General features: G+C 36.2%; 1 protein-coding gene across 40 annotated transcripts in view; it reads right to left on the minus strand.

Moving 5' to 3' along the window:
- The window catches only part of RIMS1 (regulating synaptic membrane exocytosis 1), a 596921-nt gene that overhangs the window by 167196 nt on the left and 404351 nt on the right, over positions 1-25374 (minus strand). For all 40 annotated transcript variants that reach the window (XM_068983550.1, XM_068983591.1, XM_068983577.1 and 37 more), the window contains 7 exons: positions 16714-16781; positions 16018-16128; positions 14597-14696; positions 10637-10760; positions 6902-6948; positions 4179-4291; positions 433-563 (listed from right to left, as the gene is read on the minus strand). In XM_068983550.1, the coding sequence (XP_068839651.1) occupies positions 433-563; positions 4179-4291; positions 6902-6948; positions 10637-10760; positions 14597-14696; positions 16018-16128; positions 16714-16781 (694 nt within the window). The remainder of the gene's footprint in view (positions 1-432; positions 564-4178; positions 4292-6901; positions 6949-10636; positions 10761-14596; positions 14697-16017; positions 16129-16713; positions 16782-25374) is intronic.

A 25374-nucleotide genomic window follows, 5' to 3' on the forward strand; every position in this document is an offset into this window, starting at 1 on the left:
AAGACAGTTGAGTTTAATACAACTCTAGTTTTAACTATGATAGAAGCAGTTGTTACGATTATAGACACACACACACAAGGGTACATGCTTAAATGATGTAGCCATCAAAGACCAATAGATGTAGAAACAAGGTAAGGAAAAAAGTTTAAATTGACAGGTTATTTTAAAGAAATATAAGGCTTGAAGGAATTTTTTAGGGACAATATGTAGCTTATCCCCCCATAGAGAATTAGCTATTATACTTTAAGATTATATCAAGGTGTACACATATGTGCAAACTCATCAAAATATAAATAATTAAGTATGTGGAAATTTTGGTATATCAATTATACCTCAATAAAACTTCAAAAACTAAATGAAACTATATCCCGGGAGAAGAAATTCTACTTTTTCTATAAATAAAGATTTTTGCATATTAAAAAAATGTCATACCTTCTATCTGGAAGAAAATACATTTTTACATAGGGATTCCTGGGACGCCCATCTACTCTAGGGGGTAGGTCTGTGGCTTGCAGAACATTGACAATCAGTTGGTGGCCCACCTTGTCATACCACAGCTTAACCTAAGTGCAAGGGACACAGAAATTACCATTTATAAAAATCACAAGGAATTAACATTTCAAAAAAATGTTATATTATTTTTGAAGGACATTTCAAGTTGCAAAATACAACTGAATTTTCAGCAAAGAATACCAACATGAGCGCATAACCACTTTAGAACTTGACTTTCCTCTTCACACATTTTAAACATGACTTACAATAGGCAGGCCTGCAGTGTTGATATATACTCTTATGCCGTGTGATTTAATAAAAATAATGGTAAAAATTTTAGAAAAAATAATAAGGGAAGAGGGGAATATTGAAATAATTATTCTTGTTTTTAAATGCTGAATGCAACTGTTCAGTGAGTGATCACTCACCTAGAACCAGACATCCTGGAAGTGAAGTCAAGTGGGCCTTAGAAAGCATCACTACGAACAAAGCTAGTGCAGGTGATGGAATTCCAGTGGAGCTATTTCAAATTTTGAAAGATGATGCTGTGAAAGTGTTGCACTCAATATGCCAGCAAATTTGGAAAACTCAGCAGTGGTCACTGGACTGGAAAAGGCCAGTTTTCATTCCAATCCCAAACAAAGGCAATGCCAAAGAATGCTCAAACTACCTCACAATTGCACTCATCTCACATGCTAGTAAAGTAATGCTCAAAATTCTCCAAGCCAGGCTTTAGCAATACGTGAACCACGAAATTCCTGATGTTCAAGCTGGTTTTAGAAAAGGCAGAGGAACCAGAGATCAAATTGCCAACATCCGCTGGATCATGGAAAAAGCAAGAGAGTTCTAGAAAAAACATCTATTTCTGCTTTATTGACTACGCCAAAGCCTTTGACTGTGTGGATCACAATACACTGTGGAAAATTCTGAGAGAGATGGGAATACCAGACCACCTGACCTGCCTCTTGAGAAACCTATATGCAGGTCAGGAAGCAACAGTTAGAACTGGACATGGAACAACAGACTGGTTCCAAATAGGAAAAGGAGTACGTCAAGGCTGTATATTGTCACCCTGCTTATTTAAGTTCTATGCAGAGTACATCATGAGAAATGCTGGGCTGAAAGAAGCACAGGATGGAATCAAGATTGCCAGGAGAAATATCAATAACCTCAGATATGCAGATGACACCACCCTTATGGCAGAAAGTGAAGAGGAACTCAAAAGCCTCTTGATGAAAGTGAAAGAGGAGAGTGAAAAAGTTGGCTTAAAGCTCAACATTCAGAAAACAAAGATCATGGCATCTGGTCCCATCACTTCATGGGAAATAGATGGGGAAACAGTGGAAACAGTGTCAGACTTTATTTCTTTGAGCTCCAAAATCACTGCAGATGGTGATTGTACCCATTAAATTAAAAGATGCTTACTCCTTGGAAGAAAAGTTATGAGCAACCTAGATAGTGTATTGAAAAGCAGAGACATTACTTTTCCAACAAAGGTCTGTCTAGTCAAGGCTATGGTTTTTCCAGTGGTCATGTATGGATGTAAGAGCTGGACTGGGAAGAAAGCTGAGCACCGAAGAATTGATGCTTTTGAACTGTGGTGTTGGAGAAGACTCTTGAGAGTCCCTTGGACTGCAAGAAGATCCAACCAGTCCATTCTGAAGGAGATCAGCCCTGGGATTTCTTTGGAGGGAATGATGCTGATGCTGAAACTCCAGTACTTTGGCCCCTCATGGGAAGAGTTGACTCATTGGGAAAGAGTCTGATGCTGGGAGGGATTGGGGGCAGGAGGAGAAGGGGACGACAGAGGATGAGATGGCTGGATGGCATCACTGACTTGATGGATGTGAGTCTGAGTGAATTCCGGGAGTTGGTAATGGACAGGGAGGCCTGGCGTGCTGTGATTCATGGGGTCGCAAAGAGTCGGACACGACTGAGCGACTGAACTGAACTGAATGATTATAGCATGGCTAAAGGCATTCTGCAGCGCCACTCGTGGCTGAAACAAAATGTCTGATGCTAAAAACAATATACTGAGATAACTTGGAAGAGGTCAGGAAACACATTTACTTTAAGCATCTTTACACCAGGTACTGCTGCATTCCTCATTTAATTTTCAACTAACCTATTACAGGTTAATTTTCATGAGAGGAGGAAAGCAAAAAGGAAGGTAGCCTGCATATATGATTCCTTCAAACCAAATGAAGACCAAGTGATATTTCTATTAACTAAGATTCATGATAGCATGAATAAAGAAAACCAGGAAAAGAGCAAACTGAAACATTATTGGCAAACTGTGGATAAAGTCAGGGCAGTATCTGTACTGGCAGGAGACAATGTTAAATTTAATTCTTTTTTTTTGTTTGTTTAATTTAGAAGTTAGCCTTGGGTTTATGTTAAATAAGAACTATTAGGATAAGTTGTTTAATAGGTACTTATTGTAATATATTTAAGAGTCATTGTAACAAAATAAGCTAATTTAACAAGGGAGTAGTAAGGAGAAGGCAATGGCATCGCACTCCAGTACTCTTGCCTGGAAAATCCCATGGATGGAGGAGCCTGGTAGGCTTTGGTCCATGGGGTCGCTAAGAGTTAGACACAACTGAGCAACTTTACTTTCACTTTTAACTTTCATGCATTGGAGAAGGAAATGGCAACCCACTCCAGTGTTCTTGCCTGGAGAATCCCAGGGATGGGGGAGCCTCGTGGGCTGCCGTCTATGGAGTTGCACAGAGTCGGACACGACTGAAGCAACTTAGCAGCAGCAGCAGCAGTAAGGTAAGAGACAGATTAAGAATTCAAACCCAGATCTGTACCAATCCATATCTCTGTTCTCAGTTAATTCCAGAGATGTGTTTTTCATAAATCTGAGAAGGATTTTTATCCCTCTTAAAATGTAGGTGGTGTGTATGAGAGATTCTCACACATCCTGAACAGTGGCACAAAGACTAGGCAGAGATCTAACCTACTAAAAACAGAAGCTAAAACCAGGTAAGGTTTTAAAAACAGCAACAATTTTACAGTTACCTTTTTTATTTACTTAAAACTAAGAGGAGAACAGCAAAAAATAGACTATAGAAATCCACACATTACCGACGTAGCAGAAGACCAGCTACTATAGAACTGTGTGAAGCAGGATTTTCTATTAGCTATTAACACAAACATCCTGTATTAGCCACAGCTTCTTGACTTCAGCTCTTCCCAGATCACATATAAGACAATAGTGAAGAAAACTGTAGCTTTTTCACACTAAGATCAGTAATGGAGAATTTTGTCAAATGTCTTAAGAAGTTAAAAAATATGTTAAATTTAAGTTTTCAAAGATCCAGGACAAGGAGGTTGTTAAGTAAACAGAACACGACTTTCTGCATTTATTATGTCTAACCAACTACTTACCTTAGAAACTTTCATCCAACACACACAAAAGTAATTGATAGTTTATTTTCTTAAGTTATCACTTAATGTTCAGCACATCTGGCACATTGTAGGCACTCCATAGATATGTTCAAATAAATATGTGAGTAAAGGAACAATCTAATAAGTGAATGAAAAGTTGATGAGGTAGATGATGCTGTGAAATGATTCTGACTATGTCACAGGCTTCAAGGAAAGCCACACACTTTAAAGACAGAAGCAGAGCAGGGAGCTGACTCTAATGGTCAGCAACAGGCACTGCAAATACATACAGAAAGTTGTCCTGGTAATACTTGTGGGGCATCTTTGAGAGCTCCAGGGCTTGTGGGAGAAATTACAGAAATGGAAGGCCTTTCCATCTTCTGAGACTCAAAGGAACTAGAACCTAAAATGAGGGGGAAAATTAAGTACTTTTTAACAACATAATTATAACCTATATGTGAAGAATACATATTTTTCACGAAATGTTAAGTGCATATGCTATTGGTATACAATCAGAATTCAGTGCCACCCATAAGAGCAGAAACCACTTTCAGTGGGGAGGTCGTAGAAAGTTATTCTCATGTGTTCTTGGATTGTCTATTTTAAGGGAATTTAAAGTGATATAAACACATATTGGATTTGTTTGCTTCACTCTGATAGCACTGACTTTCTAAGTTTCTAGAGGGTATTGTCCAATGTAGGTTCTTGTACAGCCTTACCCATAGTTAAAGGCTCCATGCTTTAATGATAAGAAAGACGGTACCCATTATGTTAATTATCTTAGGATCATCTATGATGAACTGCCCTCACTGAAATTAAAATGAATGCACCAATCATATAATTTATGAGCTGCATCTAAGCTGAGATAGTATTCATCACTGTTTTAAAATAAGATTTCCACCTCTTTCGGTTGTGATCTTACAGATCTGTCTCCTGGCTGTCTGAGGATGCTGTCTAGTGATTCACCTGTGGAGGAGGGACGGTGGCTTCCCACACAGCACTGCAGTGAGGGTCTTCTCCCCCCTTTCAAATGAAAGTCCACTTTTCCTGGGTCACTGATAGTGTCCACAACCAGCAGGATGAGCGTCTGCAGAATGCTATATCCCCAGCAAGTATAACCTTGAACCCATAGCCATCAAAACTTAGCTTTACTGAGAAAACAGTATGCATGAACCTTTTCCCAAGAGTACGTCATCCACACTTTTTTCCATATGCAAATTATCAATATGGTTAAATTAAATCACACAGTGTCGTTTTGCACCTTCCAAAGACTTTTAAATATAAGATACAGTGCTATAAAACTCTTTGTTAACTGTGTCTCCTTGATGAATATTCTTAGGATAATTTTCTTCTTAGTTCTCAGACATTGTTGCTTCTAACAGTACCTTTCTAATATTACACACTTAAAAAAACACACACACACACACACAACAGCAACACTGTAAATTATCCAGTTGGTCCAATTTCTCTCTTCATATTAGAAAACTCAAAATCAACCGCGGGTTCATGTCTAGCAGGAATGTGGAACATGATGCTATACATTTGATTAACTCACCTGATCCCCACTTCCTTGTTCATCCCACCCATAAATTTCCTTCGTATAACTATCACTTGTTTTCTCCTAAAATCACTGTTCCAATAAGCTAGGTTACATAATAACACTTGGTGATAAAGCCCTAGTATTATCAACTTAATGCCAATACATTGCAAAGTAAATATTTAAGTCACTTCCACACTGTCCTTGAAAACTTCATTACCCACATTATCATCTTTCATCTGGAGTCCCTTTCATGTCCATGTAGATAACTTGGAGAAGGAAATGGCAACCCACTCCAGTGTTCTTGCCTGGAGAATCCCAGGGACGGGGGAGCCTAGTGGGCTGGCGTCTCTGGGGTTGCACAGTCAGACACAACTGAAGCGACTTAGCAGCAGCAGCAGCAGGTAACTTAACCCTCTAGCCTCAACCCCTCTATTTGCACTGAAATCTCCCTCTGCCCCACCCATCACTTTCACGGTCATATTCCACACTGTTACATTGAATTAAAATTATTTGCTTCTGTGCCTGTTTCCTTCACTAGACTGCTCATGCCATGAAGTCAGTTTCCAATGAAACCGAATAAACCAGCATCAAAACACATGTTTATGTAAGGCAAATAGAATTGTGTTTAGTTGCTAAGTCATGTTCAACTCTTTGTGACCCCATTAACTGTAGCCTGACAGTCTCTTCTGCCCATGGGATTTCCCAGGCAAGAATATTAGAGAGGGTTGCCATTTCCTCTTCCCTGCCTGCTAAGCAGGAGACTTGGTTCAGCTCTCTGGGTCTGGAAGATCCCCCAGAGAAGGGCATGGCAATCCACTCTAGTGTTCTGTGAAATACAGAGAAAACTGAGAAATCTCCTGGACAGAAGAGCCTAGAGGACTATAATCCATAGGGTCTCAAAAGAGTCAGACATAACTTAGAAACTAAACACCAACAAATAGACAAATAGAATGGTTACTGTTTTATTACGTTTGCTCTGTGCATCCTAAATGCTAAGACGCAGACGTCTACTGCCAAGAAAGACTTTTGAACTTTTTTTTCTAAAGAGTAAAAAAACTTAATCTTTTATTAAATTTAACTATTAAATTTAAATAGCCACATATATCTACTACAACTTTTGAACTTTTGATAGACATATTCACATCCCCCTGGTGGTTCAGATGGTAAAGTGTCTGCCTACAATGCAGGAGACCAGGGTTCAATCCCTGGGTCGGGAAGATCCCCTGGAGAAGGAAATGGCAACCCACTCCAGTACTCTTGACTGGAAAATCCCATGAATGGAGGAGCCTGGTGGGCTACGGTCCATGGGGTCGCAAAGAGTCGGACATGACTGAGCAACTTCACTTTCACTTCACATCCCCCCATACACAAAGAATAGAAAGAGGAAAAAAAAGCAGATCTTCTTTGGATTTCCCATGGTTGACAACTCATTTATATCAAATAACTGAAAAAGATCTTAAATTTTATACTCACTGGACTCCAGTGGTGGATGGGAGCTCTCAGGAATCCTTGGAATGTCACTAAAAAAAACAGGGCATGGTGAAAATCCCATTAGCTAAACCACCCTGCCTGAGGCAATCATAACCACACTTTATCTCAGGGGTGTCAAAAATCCTTTTGGTGTGGAAATGGACAAGAGTTACCATTAAGGCAATTTCTAATGTGCATGAATGTCAAACACCACACATACACACACACACACACACACACACACACACACACACACACACAAACTTCAGTAAAAACAAGTTTTTATATATTTAATAGCAAAACACTTTAACATGACAACAATCAGAATAATATTGTGGCTAAAATCACCACAATATTTTTACCACCAAAACAGCAGGTTTTGGAAATAAAAAATGTTAAAGGCAATATTTTATTTCAATTCTAGAAAATCAAAATGACACATATTTTATAAATCACTAATATGCTTTACAAACACATCTGAAAGAGTTTACTGAATGAAAGGGATGGAAACATCTCCTGAGAATAAAATAAGATGGTGGATGTCATGGGCAAAGTTAATAAACCAAAAAAGATGGATTGCTTTGGAAATTAAAAGTGGTTCAAGCTAGCAACAAAAAAGCCAAAATATATTATATATGTGAATATATAATTCATATACACATATATAACCCTATACAGAGATTCATATCTCTATGCTGAAGTTAGCTAAATATATGGCCATTTACTAGATGATCAGAAAGTGACTTGTGAGAACACCCACTCCTGACACACTCACAAATTATTCTGAATAAATATTTAACATGACCTCAGCTTCGTCCATTATCCACTGTGGCCTTAGAACCCTGGACCAGCTTGGTTTGGGAATTATATTGTATTAAACTATTTAACTTCTTTTTTCCAAGATATTTTCGTATCAGTGTAAGGCCATTAACAATATACAAGTATTAACAGGACAAATTAAAGCGGACTGGAGTTAGCTAGTCCCAATAAAATTATCAGAACATTATTTAAGAACTTCTAACCACTTACTTTGTGAACTAACTTCACTTTGATTTTTCTTTGCACTTTTGGAGGGAATTGAAGCAAAAATAGTTTTCTGTTTGGTGATTTATCTTCCTGACTTTCATTTTCACATTTTTGGGCAAAGTAATTCCAACCACCGACAATTTTTACTTCTTACAAATGACAATGAATCTTGTGTATTTTATGTGTGCTCAGCTGCTCAGTCATGCCTGACTCTTTGCAACCCCATGGACTGTAGCCTACCAGGCTCCTCTTGTCCATGGAATTTCCCAGGCAAGAATGCTGGTGCTAAGTCGCTTCAGTTGAGTCTGACTCTTTACGACACTATGGACTGACTGTAGCCCAAGCCCACTAGGCTCCTGTGTCCATGGGATTCTCCAGGCAAAGAAACTGGAATAGGTTGTCATTTCCTCCCCTAGAGGGTCTTCCAGGGGAGAATACTGGAGTGGGTTGTCATTTCCCAATACCAGGGATCTTCCCAACCCAGAGATCGAACCCGTGTCTCTTGTGTTTCCTGCATTGGCAGACAGGTTCCTTGCTACTGCGCCACGTGGGAAGCCAAATTTTATTATATAATCATATACAATTAATAATGTGTCTGAAATATATATTTTATGTGATAATGAGGCTAATTATTCAATACCTAAAACACAAGAAACCAACTATTTATCTTTTTCTACCTTCTTTGTAATTTAAAGGCAAATTCAAAGACAAAAAATCAATTGTTAAAAATCTAGAAACAATATTTTTTTAGATAATATAACTTTCTTGAAAATTAGTCTCAGTTATGAAAGTGAAATTTGGAACTTCAGAACTAGATAGAAGCTTTGAATTTTATGTGTCTGTGAAAGAAGAACTGTGGAGAAGTTACAAAAAATTCTTTTGAAGAGAGAATTAAAATATATTTAATGTTTGTTAATTGCTTCAGTAATATTTTCAGGCAAAAAATGTCTTCTTGACAACTATACAAGCCTTCTGAAACTGTTCTGTTCACAAATAAGGTGGTAAAATAGTCTGGATAAAAATTACAATCGTAAAGGTAAAGAACATTACATTAGGTGGGCTAGCAAAAACGGGTGGTACCTCAGGATGGCTGATGTCTATTAGACCATGGTGGTCAGTGTGTGTGTAAGTTACATTTGGGATGATTCTTGGAATCACTATAACTATCCCCTTAAACAATGAATACATATCTGCTTTCTGCTTTAATTGTAGAACTACATGAAACATAATTACTAAATATATCTGGAATTATTCTTCCAAGATTCTAATAAATTCCCTATTAACTCAAAAGTTGAGGTCAGATTTAAATTTTATTTAAATATAATCTTTGTATTCCCATATCCTTTGAGTTCCACAGTCCATGATGGTTTAGGTCTGTTTATGCAAAGAATACTTTTAAAATTGTCTTTACACTAAAGATAATGAGAATGTTATTCCAGTCCACTTTAACTGCCTGTTAATTTTTATTTTTTAAATCACCATGAATCAATGGTATTTTGGCTGATTACGTTTAAAACCACTATATATTTGAAAGTATTTGGCAACGTGCCCAGTGCTTTAAGTTTTGTCTTTTATACTTTTGATTCATTCTCCAATTTACTTACCTCTTTTCCAGCCTCATGTTTGCCTCAGCACTAGAACACGTCATGTAAAACTAGCATAAATTATATAGTGTTGTTATTCTTAAAAAAATCTGCATGGAAATGTACAATACTTCTGCAAATGCCTTCAATCTTTATTCTTAATAATCACCACTTAAAATTGATTATAAGCTTGCCTTCACTTTAGAGTTTTATATATGTATATTATTCTTTAGAATATATGATCATACAGTTTCAGTTCTTTGAGAATTAGGATAATTATATTTTCTTGCATGTTTTGCATTGATATGCATTCATGAGAACAACAAAAATTAAGGTTACTACTCTTCCATAAAAAGTCTTGAATTTATGGCTCTATAATATTTTAGAGAATAGAAAAAGGAATAATTTCAAAAAATATATTCAAACATTAATCTAACTATGAAACAGTTCAAAATACCTTCCAAAAAATTATAGACAGGCTGAATGAATATTCTGGACTTGTGGGTTTCTTAGGAAAATATACCAATATGGGAACTCTATAAGCAGAGAGAAAATATCCCATTGACTCTAGATTATTAAATTATGCTGAAAATTGGAGTTTTAAAAATATCATACCATTATCATGGCCAATTAAAATGCTTAAATATTTCATACTTCCTTGATTTTAAATAAAATTTGGAACTACCCATAATTAAAGATATAGAAAAAGTATTCCATTCTTAGTAGAATAACAAAAAGTCATGTAGATGTATGAAATGACTACTATTTTAAATATCACAAAAGGATGAGTTTATAAGTGACTCTTTAAGGAAATACTATAATAATTTAGGATTATAAAAATAAACAGTTCTACCATTAAAAGAAAATATTTTTACTTTATAGCCCACTTATGAAAAATACATATTTTTTGATATTACAATTGTTAAATAGTGGAGCTCCTAAAATGTAGTGAAGGAAATTCAGTCCAAGTTTAAAAAATTGAGATTTGAAAGATCTAAAACGTATGCCCATATTTGAAGAAAAAACTATCCACTGTAACATGTACTGCATGAATGTATAAACTTCTTTTAGAAACCCTGCTAATACATGTAATTTACTAAACTTAAGAAGCAAGTTTTTTTAGCCTTACCCAATAGGCCTTGAAACAATAATTTCAACTTGAGGTTCTGATTTTGATTCTAAAATAATGTTGTAAACTTCTTCATTTGTAGCTCCCGGCAGGGGTTTACCATTCCATTCTAGAACTTCATCCCCTTGAATTTAAAAAAAAGGGTATTTTTTTACCTTATATATTCTGTTTATTTTTCTTATCTTTTCTTGTTTTTTTTTTTTTAACAAAAAAATGCAAAACATATACAAATAGTTTAATCGTCTAGGCTCCGCTCTTGAAAGCAAATTGATTGCCATATAATGTCAGCTAAATGGTTCTTTCTAAACACTTTTTTTTTGTTTTTTTCTTTCCCCATAGAAGATTACTGGTCATTTGAAACAGTACAACACAAACTACCTTTATCTTTTGAGAAATATCAGAAATAATATAAAAATCATCTCATGCTATGGGATGGAATTAGCATAGCTCATTTGGCAACATCAAAAATAATAATTAGCAGCATGCCCTCTGTAATATAAATGTAGGCGGCTCTATACATGAGAGATTATTAAATGCTGCATAATCCTGCTTTACTTTTGGTAGAAATAGCAATTAACATTTGTTAGCATGAATTTTCCAACTGTAAGTCATGCTTCATTGCCTTCTCCAGATGCACAACAGAATAAAAATGCATGAAAGGATTTGAATTCATACCCAGAGGGTAACGCAGGGAGCTATGGCAAAATTACAAAGCAAGCGGATGTAAAATTGTTGCATGACAGTCAACCTACTTCCAGATGTTCATACACACACGTTCTATACATAATACATATCATGGTAATTAAGGTAAAATTAGAAAATATTTTTAAATAAAAAAATATAATACATATTAAGTTGTTAAGTAACTGAAGATTCACTGTGGAGAGTAACATGGTATTAAAATAAAAGGACTAATCACCTGTTACATTAACCAGAGCTTTCGCCAAAGACCATTTGGGAAAAAACCACTTATTTTCATAAATATTTAGAGCAGTTTTAGTTCTCAAATGTCTCTGCAATGACCCTTGAATTGACAATAGAGGCTCAGCTGAAATATCCCAGCCGCAGGGATACTTTGAGGAGTCTCAGTTTTGTGTTTGTTTTTTGTATGCTTATTTTGCTGTTATCAGTTCCTGTAATGCTTCAGTAGCAAATGAAATATGTCTGTAATAAATGGATCAGTATCATCATTATACATTTAAAGCTAATGACAAATGTGGAACTTTTTAGTTTTTAGTCATGCCTTTTAAAAAAGTAGATTTTTGCTTTGCTAAGTTTATTTTAAAATAATTCTTCTCCTTACCCCCAAGTGTTTGCTTACTCAAAAGTAAAAAGGCAAATATTTGAAAAGCATATAATGCTGTTTAGGTATGATAAAAGAGTATGGTTAGTACAAATAGTTAAATGACTTCCGATCATTTGACCTAAGATGTTAACTTGCAGTTTTTCAAACAGGAATGAATACACATCACTCTATTAAAAAAAAAAAAAAAAAGTAATACAATTTTAAAATATATTAGGAGTCTTTTAAATTTACTGACCCCCTCAAAAAAGAAGAAAGTTTACATCATGTGAATGTATATGTGTGTCTGTATGCAAAACTATTTTCTAAAATAATAATTACCCTGATATTTTCTATTCTATTTTGTTCTATTTTTTTAAATAATGAATGTAACCCATTAAATCAACTTTACTATCCAGTAATGTGCTGCAATCAACATTTGGCAAAAAACCTGCATTATAAAATTCTTCCTCTTATAGACAGCAATCTGACAGCACTACTTTTAATATAAAATTAACTTAATATATGTATCGATTTATTTACAAATCAAGAAGTCCTAAATTAGAAGGTGGTCTCCTTAAAACTATTTATGAAAGATAATGAATAAACAAAGATGAAAAAGAGGCTTTCTTCTGTCTTTAAATTTGTTAGAGGAGAAATACAAAACTAAATCCCTTTAATAAAATATTGTATGTAATGAGAGAAATCCATGTGAGGAACAGAAGGAGAGTCCGGCTGCACCAGGGAGAAGGGGACTAGTTACTGTTCAGGGGAAGTATTGGGAAACGCTTCACAATTAAGGCAACTTTAGAAGAGTTTTGAAGGATTGCAAGGACATCAACCGGCAGAGCCCAGAAACAGCAAAGCCACCGTGAGGAGGACAGGCACCTCCAGGTAAGGAAGGGGCGGGATTGTTAGCAGGAGGGCAGACTACAGAAGCTTCAACCCGAGCAGAAGGTGCCTGAGGGACGATGGAGGGACTGAACAAGGGGAGTGTCTGTGACTCCATCATCCAGCAGTGGGCAAGGACTGAAGGGGACAGCAGCAGGAAAAGCTACTGCAGATTAAGGCAAGACTGCAGACGCTGAACAAATGCCATGCTAAACAAACGAGCCAGTTTCACAGACTAATACTGTTTATAAGTAAACAGAAGGAAAACAGTTCCTAAATAACCTTGTAAGTCAAACAGAATATACTGTCTAATTTTCAAGCACATCAATTGCTTCAAGTGAAAACTACATTTATATGTTTTACAGTTACTTAAGTAGAGCTTCTAACGTTTTAGTTTTAAGTTTCTCAGACTCTAGGCACATAAGAGGGTTAAATAAGCGAAATTAATCACTAAGGGATAAATATGCAAAGAAAACCTGACTTTCTTAAGTAACTGTCTATTAAAAAAAAAACACAAAAATCAAAAAAAAGTCATGTTTAGAATTTGATCTGCAAAATCAGATTTCTGTAGTCAAAGTTATCTTACGCTTGAGTAGACAACAAGTGATTCTTATAACGTTTCAACTCTTCAAGTCCCTCAACAAGCGGAATCGGTTTAATGACATAGTCACTCCTGATTGAGCTAGGTTCTTATAGAATCATAATGGTCCCTGATGAGAAATAACAGAGGACAGTACACATCCTCAAAGCTGTGGATATAGCAGATGGAGGAAAACCTCTCATTTGGATATTCCCTCTATACAATACCTGGAGAGCACGTCCCTAGCAAATAAAAAATCTGAATGATTTTGAACTGACACTCTCATAATCACTTACAGCAAAAATGTCCTTAATAGAGTATTTTTCTAAAGGTTCCAATAATTATAAGCTTAAGGTATAAAAACTGAAAAAATAGTCCAGAAATGTTCTCTTTCCACATGCTATGGGTTATTAATCCTCACTTTGACAGGTCAGCTTACTCTGTTTTCTTTATGATTGTCTGGCAAATGGGTAAGCAAATACTCTCACCAAAAGATTTCTACTAAACTCTGAAGTACAGCAAACTGGAAAAAAATATGTTTATATGGCTTTTACTAAATGAAAAATAAAAGATTTATCAAAAATAAGTTTTAAAATATGTTGCTACTAAGTATGGCACATTTCAACATGTAAATGATGTTATTATATCATATTAAGTTTACCAAGTAACAAAATGTAAATTTCCAAATACCAAGAAGTAGCACATCTGCATGAATACAACAATATATGTCACATTAAAATTAACAAATAATATATGATCTCTGTAAGAAATGTGATTGTGATTATATTTTACTAAAAACTCCAGTAATGAAAAAGTGTTTTGGGACCATTATGAAAAACTTTAGTAATTACTATGACTTATAAAATAAAGGACTAAACTCTGACATTATTTTTTTCACAGGCTTAACTGTTTCAGACTTTTGTAGCAACATTACGCAGCCATATACAAAAATTAGTAATCCTTTGGCATTTTGCATCTATTTATTGTCACATAAATGCAAAGATTTGACTCATTCTCTCCGAACTGCTATTCACGTATAGTTGTCTATTATGACAATCAATTAAATATTCATATCTGGAAAAATATCTGTATGCCTGCATGAAAACTGGTTGTTTACTTAATAGGCATACATAACTTACCCAAAATTGAAAACCACCAACTCATGCATAGAGTACATATGACTTAGATATTAAAAGAGGAACTTTACCTGCTCTCAAGTGTCCAACCACATCTGCAAGGCTACCCTTCTTTACTTTGGTGATGAAGGCACCGAGGCGTCCTAAGTCAGTCATTTTTCCTCCAACAACCTGGATAATTATACATTTGTAAGTTCCCAAGACTCACGCTGAAACAAAAGTCTCTGACACCCTAAGAATACACGATGTCCCCTTTCACCATCAGACAACAGGTGTTTGACACTTTACTAATATTGGAGTTCATTTTTCTTTATCTAAATTCACTTGAATTTCTGTAATCAACCATGGTCCATTGTGACATGGGAACTTGATCCTTTTCACATATTTTTAGTCTAAGACAAAGACTGAGGATTTAAAATTTAAACCAAGAACAGATCACTTTGGGGAAGCAGTTCACCATGGTGCAGAGTAACAGCCTAAGTTTATCACATCTCCTGAACACCTGAATGACCTCCTCATCTGATATACATAGAGGATCCAATCTGAGTCTCCAAGGCTGAGTTATATCACTGAATGGTTAACATGCTCACCTGGATTTTCCTCAATAACTAAATTAAACATATCTGAAAGGTTCTCAGTTTAATTTCTCCCAATGCAGGGGTTCAATCCATATGATTAAAAATGGGAGGGGTCTCATCAAAAGTTGAAGTTGATCAATAGGGACATGGCCAGAGGTGATCAGAACTGGTTCATAGCAAGAGAATTAATGATAATAATCAATAAAGTGACATTAGCTGAAAAAAAAGTTTTTAGTTGGATTCATAGGCAATGGTTTTAAAGAGATCAAAATATTACCCAACTATACAACACAATTTCTTGGTAAATAATCATTTTAAAGCAACATTTATGAATGTTTATGAAAGCAAATAAAACCACATGACAACATTTATACACATTACACACAATAAAACAAAATGTATATATATATATTTTTTCTTGCCACACAAAATATTTGTAATTTTTAGTTTCTTTTTTATCTGTAAGAAGTCAGTTAATATTTTTAAAGGTACATTTTACTCTTTGGGTATAAATTCTGTTGCACTTAGGAAATGATCTCTTCAGTGGTCTTTGAGGTTGCTTGTCAAAATATAATAAAATTATGAGGTTCATATTATCTAATGTTACTATTTGCCATTAAAACCATTTTAATGTAAAAAGAGTCCTTAAACTTTACATTCAGAGGAAAATTCTACTATTTTTCTACATTTTATTGCAGTTTTCTAACATATCTGTATTCCATTTTAACAAAATGAGTTTAAAATACTACCCAGATAAAGGTACTAAATACACCATAAGCCATCAATATATTAACAAGATATATTTACTAGAAGAACTTTTTTATGAAGAGAAGATGACCACTGTCAGAAACTTTGTTGAATGCAGTCACACTTTAATTCATCATTTAAGAAACATTATAAACCAGGATACTTACTTTCAGACCCAGTAATGCACCTGATTCTTTGGGCATGGTTGTTCTCTTATTAAGAATAACACGTCCAATTAATCGATCCCCTTCTTTAGAAGGCTGCCACGTTACAGGATGCTATTAAAACATGAGCAAAGTTAAGAAGATAAACCAGCTATTCTCTTTCCTATAACACATAATTACTGGTTGTAGTATGATGCAATTTCCTCAGTTAAGGACACTCTGAGGGGATTCCTTATTCTCGTGGGCTCTATCCTTGGCTTACAACAATTTTCATTTACAGTTGTAATTTTTTCAAAATAGGCACTTATTATACTACATCATTCTAAAAAGTCAGAAACTAAGTACCTCTCCAAAATACAGCTCTGAAATGAAATGAAATGAAATATTAAAATGTATCTGCTGATATCAGTCAAATCGATTCTGTATTCTGAGTTGTCAGTAATGTTAAGCAAATAATATCTCATTTACATATAGCCATTACTTAACACTTACTTTTACTACTTTAAAATTTGTTTGAAGTATTATTCAGTGCTAACTTATTTTTCTTCAAAACTGTACTGTCTTAAATGAAATCAGTATTTTCTTTCATAAGATATGTAATGAAGCAGAATAAGGTTACTGTCTATCACATATCAGCAAGGGATGATGAATGGCCTACATCTTCCCCGAGCTCCCAAATCTCCCTCTCAGGATGCTCACCGAGCTAATAGGTGATGTTTCCCGGCTATGCCATGTGGCGGGATCCAGCCAGTAATAATCCAAGTCACCTGCACAGTAGGGAGAGAGGAAAAGTGCAATGGCTTTGAAGTGGAGAAGGAACACCTTAGGTGCAACTTTCTCAATCTATGAAGTGTTGATAAGTTTCATGATCTCGGGTGTGTGCATCTCAGATAGTACACATCTGCGCTGCACAGGCTGTGACCTGCACCCCCAGAATGAGTGTGTGTCACAAATACATATTGTCCTAGAGGAGGGGTATCTTTCCTCTCAGCCTAGAAACACATAAAAAGTACAGAAAGAACTAGGTTATCCCACGCATTGCCCATCAAAGGACTACCCACGCCAAGACACAACCTGTCATGAGTGATACTGGCTAAAATTGTATTCACTGCACTGAGATGAGTATTAGAATTTAGTGCCCCTTCTTCAACTCTTCTGAACTACATCATTTTTCAAAATTATTCTCTAGTCCCTATAACTGGACACACAGTTTTAGGACATTTTTGGAAAAGTGATGTGAAAGTTAAAGATAAAAAAAAAAAAAAACTTTTAGCAAAAGAGTACATACAAGTGACAGAGTATTCACTTTTACTAAATCATAAAAAAGACTTTAAAAATTCTAACTTTTAAAACATGGATTTATGAACATTTACTTTGGATTTTTTTGGTTTAAACATATAGTGTGAAAGAAAGCATTTGAGGGAAAAAAAAAAAAAAGAAGAAGAAAAATTACAAAGCAGCAGGGCTGTAAGTATCTGCATAGGAAGAAAGTCCAAAGTGGGTAACCGTGTGAGAATTAATGACCTTTAACATTTTAAACATCAGGTTAAATCAATGAAGAAATTTCTCCTCATGGATGTTGAAAGAGAAAAATACCAGGCGAGTAGTAAAGCATGCCAGTTAAGAGTGAGATGTCCAGCTCACTGTTAAGAAAATGTTTGGATGCTGTCTGTGAAGGTCATAAATAAAGAATTTTATGTAGATGACAGATATGACAGACATAATAAGCATGATAAAAGAAATATGACAGAAACAGAAAAAAAAGTTTAAAATGTGGAGGCACAAAACTGCGTGCATTTCAGTTTTTTAGTAGCTGCCTCTTTTTCTTTTACATAATGTGTTAGGAAAGTGGGAGAGTGTTATATATACTATAATAAACAATGTTTTTCAAATATGGCATGTAAATAACTAGCAATATATTCTATGAAGCCATATTCTGTTAAAATTTACTCCACATGGAGTCTATATCCCTCCCAAAATCACCAAGTTTAAAAGCTGTACATGAATTTGTGACTATCTCAAATATTCTTCTGGACGGTCTTAGGGAATGGAATATAAGACCATATTTTTACTGTTTGTGAAACTTCATATTGTAAAGTTTAAATATATTTCACTAAAGCTTTTTTGTCTTTAATAGTATGACACCATTCCTCTTGAAAGAAAAACTATATACAATAAAAATAAAATTAAAATTACTACTAAGCAGTAACTTCAAATATTCAAAAGATTATCTCAATTCATAAAGCTTTCTCCCAAAAACTTCACCTACCAAGTAATAAGGCTGATGACTTCTCAAATTCTTATTCACTCTGAAATACTGTGACAAATTAATAGACTTACTGAGATATGCTTGGGGCTTAAAGAAAAAAATAATTAGTCATTAAGTTGGAAGCTGCTTTGAGAAGTCTTTAAGGATACAGAAATGACAAAAATCCTCACTATTTTAAAGGCTTCAGGGAAACAGTTCATTGCATCCTTCAGAAATTGATTTAGATATTAGAAACTAGAATGCTTGGGCCCTTCTCTGACTCTCCCTCCAAATCCTTGTGTGGACTTAAAACATTGTTTCACTCACCTTTTCCTGAGCAAATCTGGATATTTCTATCTGGTGAATGTCTGTTGTGCAAAAATGGCTCCTTAAATGCAGTCAAAAGCTAATGTTTCTGGTATAATTCAGTTATGACACTGAATACACTTTATTATGAAAAGAGTGCTGTCGGGCAATGGTTTCCTATCAGGTATAAACTGTGCAGGGAAATGATGGTGAATAAAGAGTCTAATTTAATTTGCTTAACCTCAGATACGCAGATGACACCAGCCTTATGGCAGAAAGCGAAGAACTAAAGAGCCTCTTGATGAAAGTGAAAGAGGACAGTGAAAAAGCTGGCTTAAAACTCAACATTCAGAAAACTAAGATCATGGCATCTGGTCCCATCACTTCATGGCAAATACACTGGGAAACAATGGAAACAGTGAGAGTCTTTACTTTTTTAGACTTCAAATTCACTGCAGTTGGTGACTGCAGCCAAGAAATTATTAGACGCTTGCTCCTTGGAAGAAAAGTTATGACCAACATAAACAGCATATTAAAAAGCAGAGACGTTACCTTGCCGACAAAGGTCCATCTAGTCAAAGCTATTGTTTTTCCAGTAGTCATGTATGGATGTGAGAGTTGGACTATAAAGAAAGCTGAGTGCCGAAGAATTGCTGCTTTTGAACTGTGGTGTTGGAGAAGGTTCTTGAGAGTCCCCTGGACTGCAAGAAGATTCAACCAGCCCATCCTAAAGGAAATCAGTCCTGAATATTCATTGGAAGGACTGATGCTAAAGCTGAAACTCCAATACTTTGGCCACCTGATGCAAAGAACTGACTCATTCAAAAAGACCCTAATGCTGGGAAAGATTGAAGGTGGGAAGGAAAGGGGACAACAGAGGATGAGATGGTTGGATGGCACCACTGACTAGATGGACATGAATTTGAGTAAAGTCCGGGAGTTGTTGATGGACAGCGAGGCCAGGCATACTGTGGTCCATGGGGTCACAAAGAATCGGACCTGACTGAGTGACTAAACCGACCTGAACTAGAACACATGCATGTATGTGCATAGGTATGTATATATGTTTTTCCAGGCCATTCAGGTGTGCGGCCAGCACTTTACTGCTCATTTGGATGGAATAGATTTTGCAGCTTTGGAAACTCTGTTTTTCAATTCTGGCAAGTGACTAAAAATGACTAACATAAATGTAAAAAACACATTAAGTACTGCAGTATACACTAATAGTTGCATATATTTTAGTACACGAATATACTTCCCTCACATTCTGAAAGTTTTAACAGCTTTCTTAGCATGAATTTCATCATCACACATTAAAATACAACAGTTTGGGTTACACATTTATAAAAAATATATCCTAAAATCTAAATATGCAGTTTTAAACTATATGTGCTTCATCTTTCCATGCATTATGAGGCTGTAAATGTATCATTGACTTTTAACTACTCTAACTTGTCTTTATAAGACATTTATCTATTATTAATAAAAGTGACACTCAACAAAACTCCCTCCTAAAATACTCAGACTAGAATTTCATTAATATAAAACATTTTTCTTAATTGAATTTCCTAATAGGTGATTAAAGATATTGACTGCCAGTGGCATATCTACAAAATGATAAATTCATGGCATTTGCTTATGGAATTGACACAAAAGCATCCTCGTTTTAATGTTCAATGTAACTGTAAAGGAGTAAATTTAGTATTATCATTAATTTTGATCCAGGAAATTGATGCTTCAGTCTACAGAAATGGCTGAAATTCATAAATATCCATGTTCAATGAAGTCTTATAATTTGATTAATTTTTGTGAAAACATTAAAAACAGTTTTATCCTATCCCTTGTTGAAAAAGCAGGTTAATTAAACTTCATAAGTAAGCACACAGCTTTCACTGCACACAAAAAAAGTCAGGTAGTGACTGCAAGGAGAACAAACCAGTCAATCCTAAAAGATATTGGCCCTGAATATTCACTGGAAGGACTTATGCTGATGCTGAAGCTGAAGCTCCAATATTTTGGCCACCTGATGTGAAGAACTGACTCATTAGAAAAGACCCTGATGTTGGGAAATATTGAAGGCAGGTTGAGAAGAGGATGACAGAGGATGAGATGGTTGGTTGGCATCACCAACTTGTTGGACATGAGTTTGAGCAAGTTCCGGGAATTGATGATGGACAGGGAAGCCTGGCCTGCTGCAGTCCATGGGGTTGCAGAGTTGGAACACGATATGGGCTTCCCTAGTGGCTCAGTTGGTAAAGAATCTGCCTGCAGTGCAGGAGACCTGGGTTCAATCCCTGGCTTGGGAAGATGCCCTGGAAGAGGTCATGACAACCCACTCCAATATTCTTGCCTGGAGAATCCCCATGGACAGAGGAGCCTGGCGGGCTACAGTACATGGGATCACACAGAGTCGGACACGACTGAGTGACTAAGCATAGCACAGCACAGTGACATATGAGCTTTCTGAAAAGAGATCTTGCTTTTCCTAAACCCAGGTTATTATGGCAAGAGTATGTAACAGTGCATAAACATACACATCTATGATTCAAATGTTTGCATCTTGTGATAGCTAATTTCAAAGCTAAAGAGATTTCAATAAAACCAATCAAAAGCAATGAACAAAAACACTTTCTAAATAATATATATGCATGGTTGCATGTATATGAATATACTAAAACTGTAAGGAGAAAATCATATATAACTTCACACATTAAATATCTACTTAAAAACTCACATAACAAATATACTTGATCAAGTTGAAGGTCTAACTAACGTTCAAGTAGTAAAGGAAAGAGCATCAACATCAACCCCCTGAAGCATTAGAAAACGTGGACTTCTCCATCACCAGAAGACGTAGATAGTGTATTTTTAACATCATTATAATGGATGGTAATAAAAGATGGGACTAAATCAATTACAAGATAGACTCACAGTAAGTCTGAACAATACATATCCATAACTTTGCTACTTATTATCTCAAAATAAATGGATTGTTTTTCCTACATAGAACATATTGTACCATTCAAAACCATTACAAAAATCACGGACCAAAATCAGAAGAATAAGTTTTCCCAGAGGTTTCGTATATTTCTTTAAATTTTTCCTCTTTTATGTTTACACTCTATGGCAGGGCATGTGAGGAGACCCAATGAAACTATTAATAAATGAATCCTAATGTACTTTATTATAGCACAGCACTAGACAAATTAAAATATGTCAATATGTTAATTTAAATTGAATTAATTTAAATAATTTTTATTTCTTTAATTAAAACATGTCACATTTATTACATATCTATACACAGGGTATACATAAAAGCCAACTCAGTTATAAGAATTATATTTTAATTTGAGACAAAGCAAGGTATTTTTAATACTACATACCATGATCAGCATGTAAATTAGTAAATATTGCTAAATTGCTATAGTTATGATATAATAGAGGCATATATCCATTTTATTGATTTTAATACATTACAAGGACATTCTTTTCATAAACAGGAAATAAGCTGTGAAGTCTACAAATGGAGGAAAAAACTTAACTTCTGATTGATATAACAAAAATGCTTGAAATAGTTTCCTTATATTTTAGAAGGTTGTATGCCTTCCAAGGGCAAATGTGTTCACTCTCACTCTAAGTTATATACAATAATGGAGCTAACTGTACAATCACGCAATAAAAATGTGTTATACAACAGAGTGCCAGAAAGCCTAACCTCGCCTCAGTTACTTTAACAATCCAGGAGAAGAAACAAATATTACTTAAAGAGACTTAGCATCTAGGCATTAAAATAAAATTGGCACATGTCCTTATTAACTTTACTGATTAACCAAATAATCTGTGAAAAAAATAGAGAATTTCTACACAGATGCAAAATCAGCAAACTATCATTCATGATTGGAACCCTGATAGTCTAAGCTCCTAGTAGAGTAAAAGTATCAGTCTACAAACACTTTCTGGTGACTTCATTCAAATCCCACCATGTCCACTGCACAATCTGATGGCAAATATTGTTTAATTAATAGCAAATTTATGTCTCTTGAATGCAAGGCCTGAGGCAGGGCTGGAGGCATCTCTAAACTGTTGGTCTTTAGCAGAAATATCTTCAGTAATTCTAAGTAACTGCATTGTCTGGCGCTGACCCAAAACACACTCAGAAACTGTCAGTCTTCAGAAGAATTATATTCAGTCAGTTCAGTTCACTCCCTCAGTCATGTCCAACTCTTTGCAACCCCTGTCCATTGACAGCAGACCTCCCTATCCTTCACCATCATCCAGAGCTTGCTCAAACTCATGTCCACCTAGTCGATGATGCCATCCAACCATCTCATCCTCTGTTGTCCCCTTCTCCTCCTGCCTTCAATCTTTCCCAGGATCAGGGTCTTTTCCAAGGAGTCAGTTCTTTGCATCAGGTGGCCAAAGTATTGGAGTTTCAGCTTTAACATCAGTCCTTCCAATGAATATTCAGGACTGATTTCCTTAGGGATGGACTGGTTCGATCTTTCTTATAGTCCAAGGCATCTCAGGAGTCTTCTCCAACACCACAGTTCAAAAGCATCAATTCTTTGGTGCTCAGCTTTTTTTTATAATCCAACTCTCACATCCATACATGACTACTGGAAAAACCATAGCTTTGACTAGACAGACCCTTGTTGGCAAAGCAATGTCTCTGCTTTTTCATTTGCTATATAGGTTGGTCATAGCTTTTCCTCCAAGAAGCACATGTCTTTTAGTTTCATAACTGCAGTCACCATTGGCAGTGATTTTGGAGCCCAAGAAAATAAAGTCTGATGCTTTTTCCATTGTTTTCTCATCTATTTGTCATGAAGTGATCGGCCTGGATGCCATGATCCTAGTTTTGGAATGCTGAGTAAGAAGCTGGCTTTTTCACTCTCCTCTTTCACGTTCATCAAGAGGCTCTTTAGTTCCTCTTCACTTTCGGACATAAAGGTATCATTTGAGTATCTGAGGTTATTGATGTTTCTCCTAATCTTGATTCCAGCTTCTGCTTCAACCAACCCAGCATTTTTCATGATGTACTCTGCAAGTCAGGGGCGGCGGCTGAGAGTGCCAGGTTGTGACAGCGCAGGAGCAGCCGAGAGGAGCTACCCCACATCCAAGGCCAAGGGCAGCGGCCAGGAGGAGCTACCCCACGCCCGAGGCCAGGGGTGGGAGCCAGGAGGAGCAACCCAACGTCCAGGGAGCTGAGGCTGTGCAGGTGTAGGAGGAGCTAGAGGAGCTATTCCACGTTCAAGGTCAGGAGGTGCAGCAGTGAGGAGATACCCCTCGTCGAAAGTAAGGAGCAGTGGCTGTGCTTTGCTGGAGCAGCCGTGAAGAGATACCCCATGTCCAAGGTAAGAGAAACCCAAGTAAGACGGTAGGTGTTCCAAGTGGGCAGACACAGTGAAACCATAATCACAGAAAACTAATCAATCTAATCACACTTGTCTAACTCAATGAAACTAAGCCATGCCCATGGGGCCACCTAAGACAGGCAGGTCATGGTGGAGAGGTCTGACAGAACATGGTCCACTGGAGAAGGGAATGGCAAACCACTTCAGTATTCTTTCCTCGAGAACCCCATGAATGGTATGAAAAGGCAAAATGATAGGATACTGAAAGAGGAACTCCCCAGGTCAGTAGGTGCCCAGCACGCTACTGGAGATCAGTGGAGAAATAACTCCAGAAAGAATGAAGGGATGGAGCCAAAGCAAAAACAATACCGAGTTATGGATGTGACTGGTGATAGAAGAAAGGTCCGATGCTATAAAGAGAAATGTTGCACAGGAACCTGAAATGTCACGTCCATGAATCAAGGCAAATTGGAAGTGGTCAAACAAGTGATGGCAAGAGTGAACATCGACATTCTAGGAATCAGCAAACTAAAATGGACTGGAATGGGTGGAAAATCCCATGGACAAAGGAGCCTGGTAGGCTACAGTCCATGGGGTCACAAAGAGTTGTACACGACTGAGCGACTTCACTCACTCATGGGTGAATTTAATTCAGATATCCATTATATCTACTACTGCAGACAGGAAACCCTTAGAAGAAATGGAGTAGCCATCATGGTCAACAAAAGAGTGTGAAATGCAGTACTTGGATGCAATCTCAAAAATGACACAATGATCTCTGTTCATTTCCAAGGCAAACCATTCAATATCACAGTAATCCAAGTCTATGCTCCAACCAGTAACACTGAAGAAGCTGAAGGTGAGCGGTTCTATGAAGACCTACAAGACCTTTTAGAACTAACACCCAAAAAAGATGTCCTTTTCATTATAGGGGACTAGAATGCAAAAGTAGGAAGTCAAGAAACACCTGGAGTAACAGGCAAATTTGTCCTTGGAATACGGAACGAAGCAGCATAAAAACTAATAGAGTTTTGTCAAGAAAATGCACTGGTCATAGAAAATACCCTCTTCCAACAACACAAGAGAAGACTCTACATATGGACATCACCAGATGCTCAACACCGAAATCAGATTAATTAGATTCTTGTAGCCAAATGGAGCAGCTGTATACACTCAACAAAAACAAGACCAGGAGCTGACTGTGGCTCAGATCATTAACTCCTTACTACCAAATGCAGACTTACATTGAAGAAAGTAGGGAAAACCACTAGACCATTCAGGTATGACCTAAATCAAATCCCTTATGATTATTCAGTGGAAGTGAGAAGTAGATTTAAGGGCCTAGATCTGATAGATAGAGTGCCTGATGAACTATGGAATGAGGTTCGTGACATTGTACAGGAGATAGGGATCAAGACCATCCTCATGGAAAAGAAATGCAAAAAAGCAAAA

The sequence above is a fragment of the Capricornis sumatraensis genome, chromosome 11 (genome assembly GCF_032405125.1).
Source record: "Capricornis sumatraensis isolate serow.1 chromosome 11, serow.2, whole genome shotgun sequence".
Lineage (NCBI taxonomy): Eukaryota > Metazoa > Chordata > Mammalia > Artiodactyla > Bovidae > Capricornis > Capricornis sumatraensis.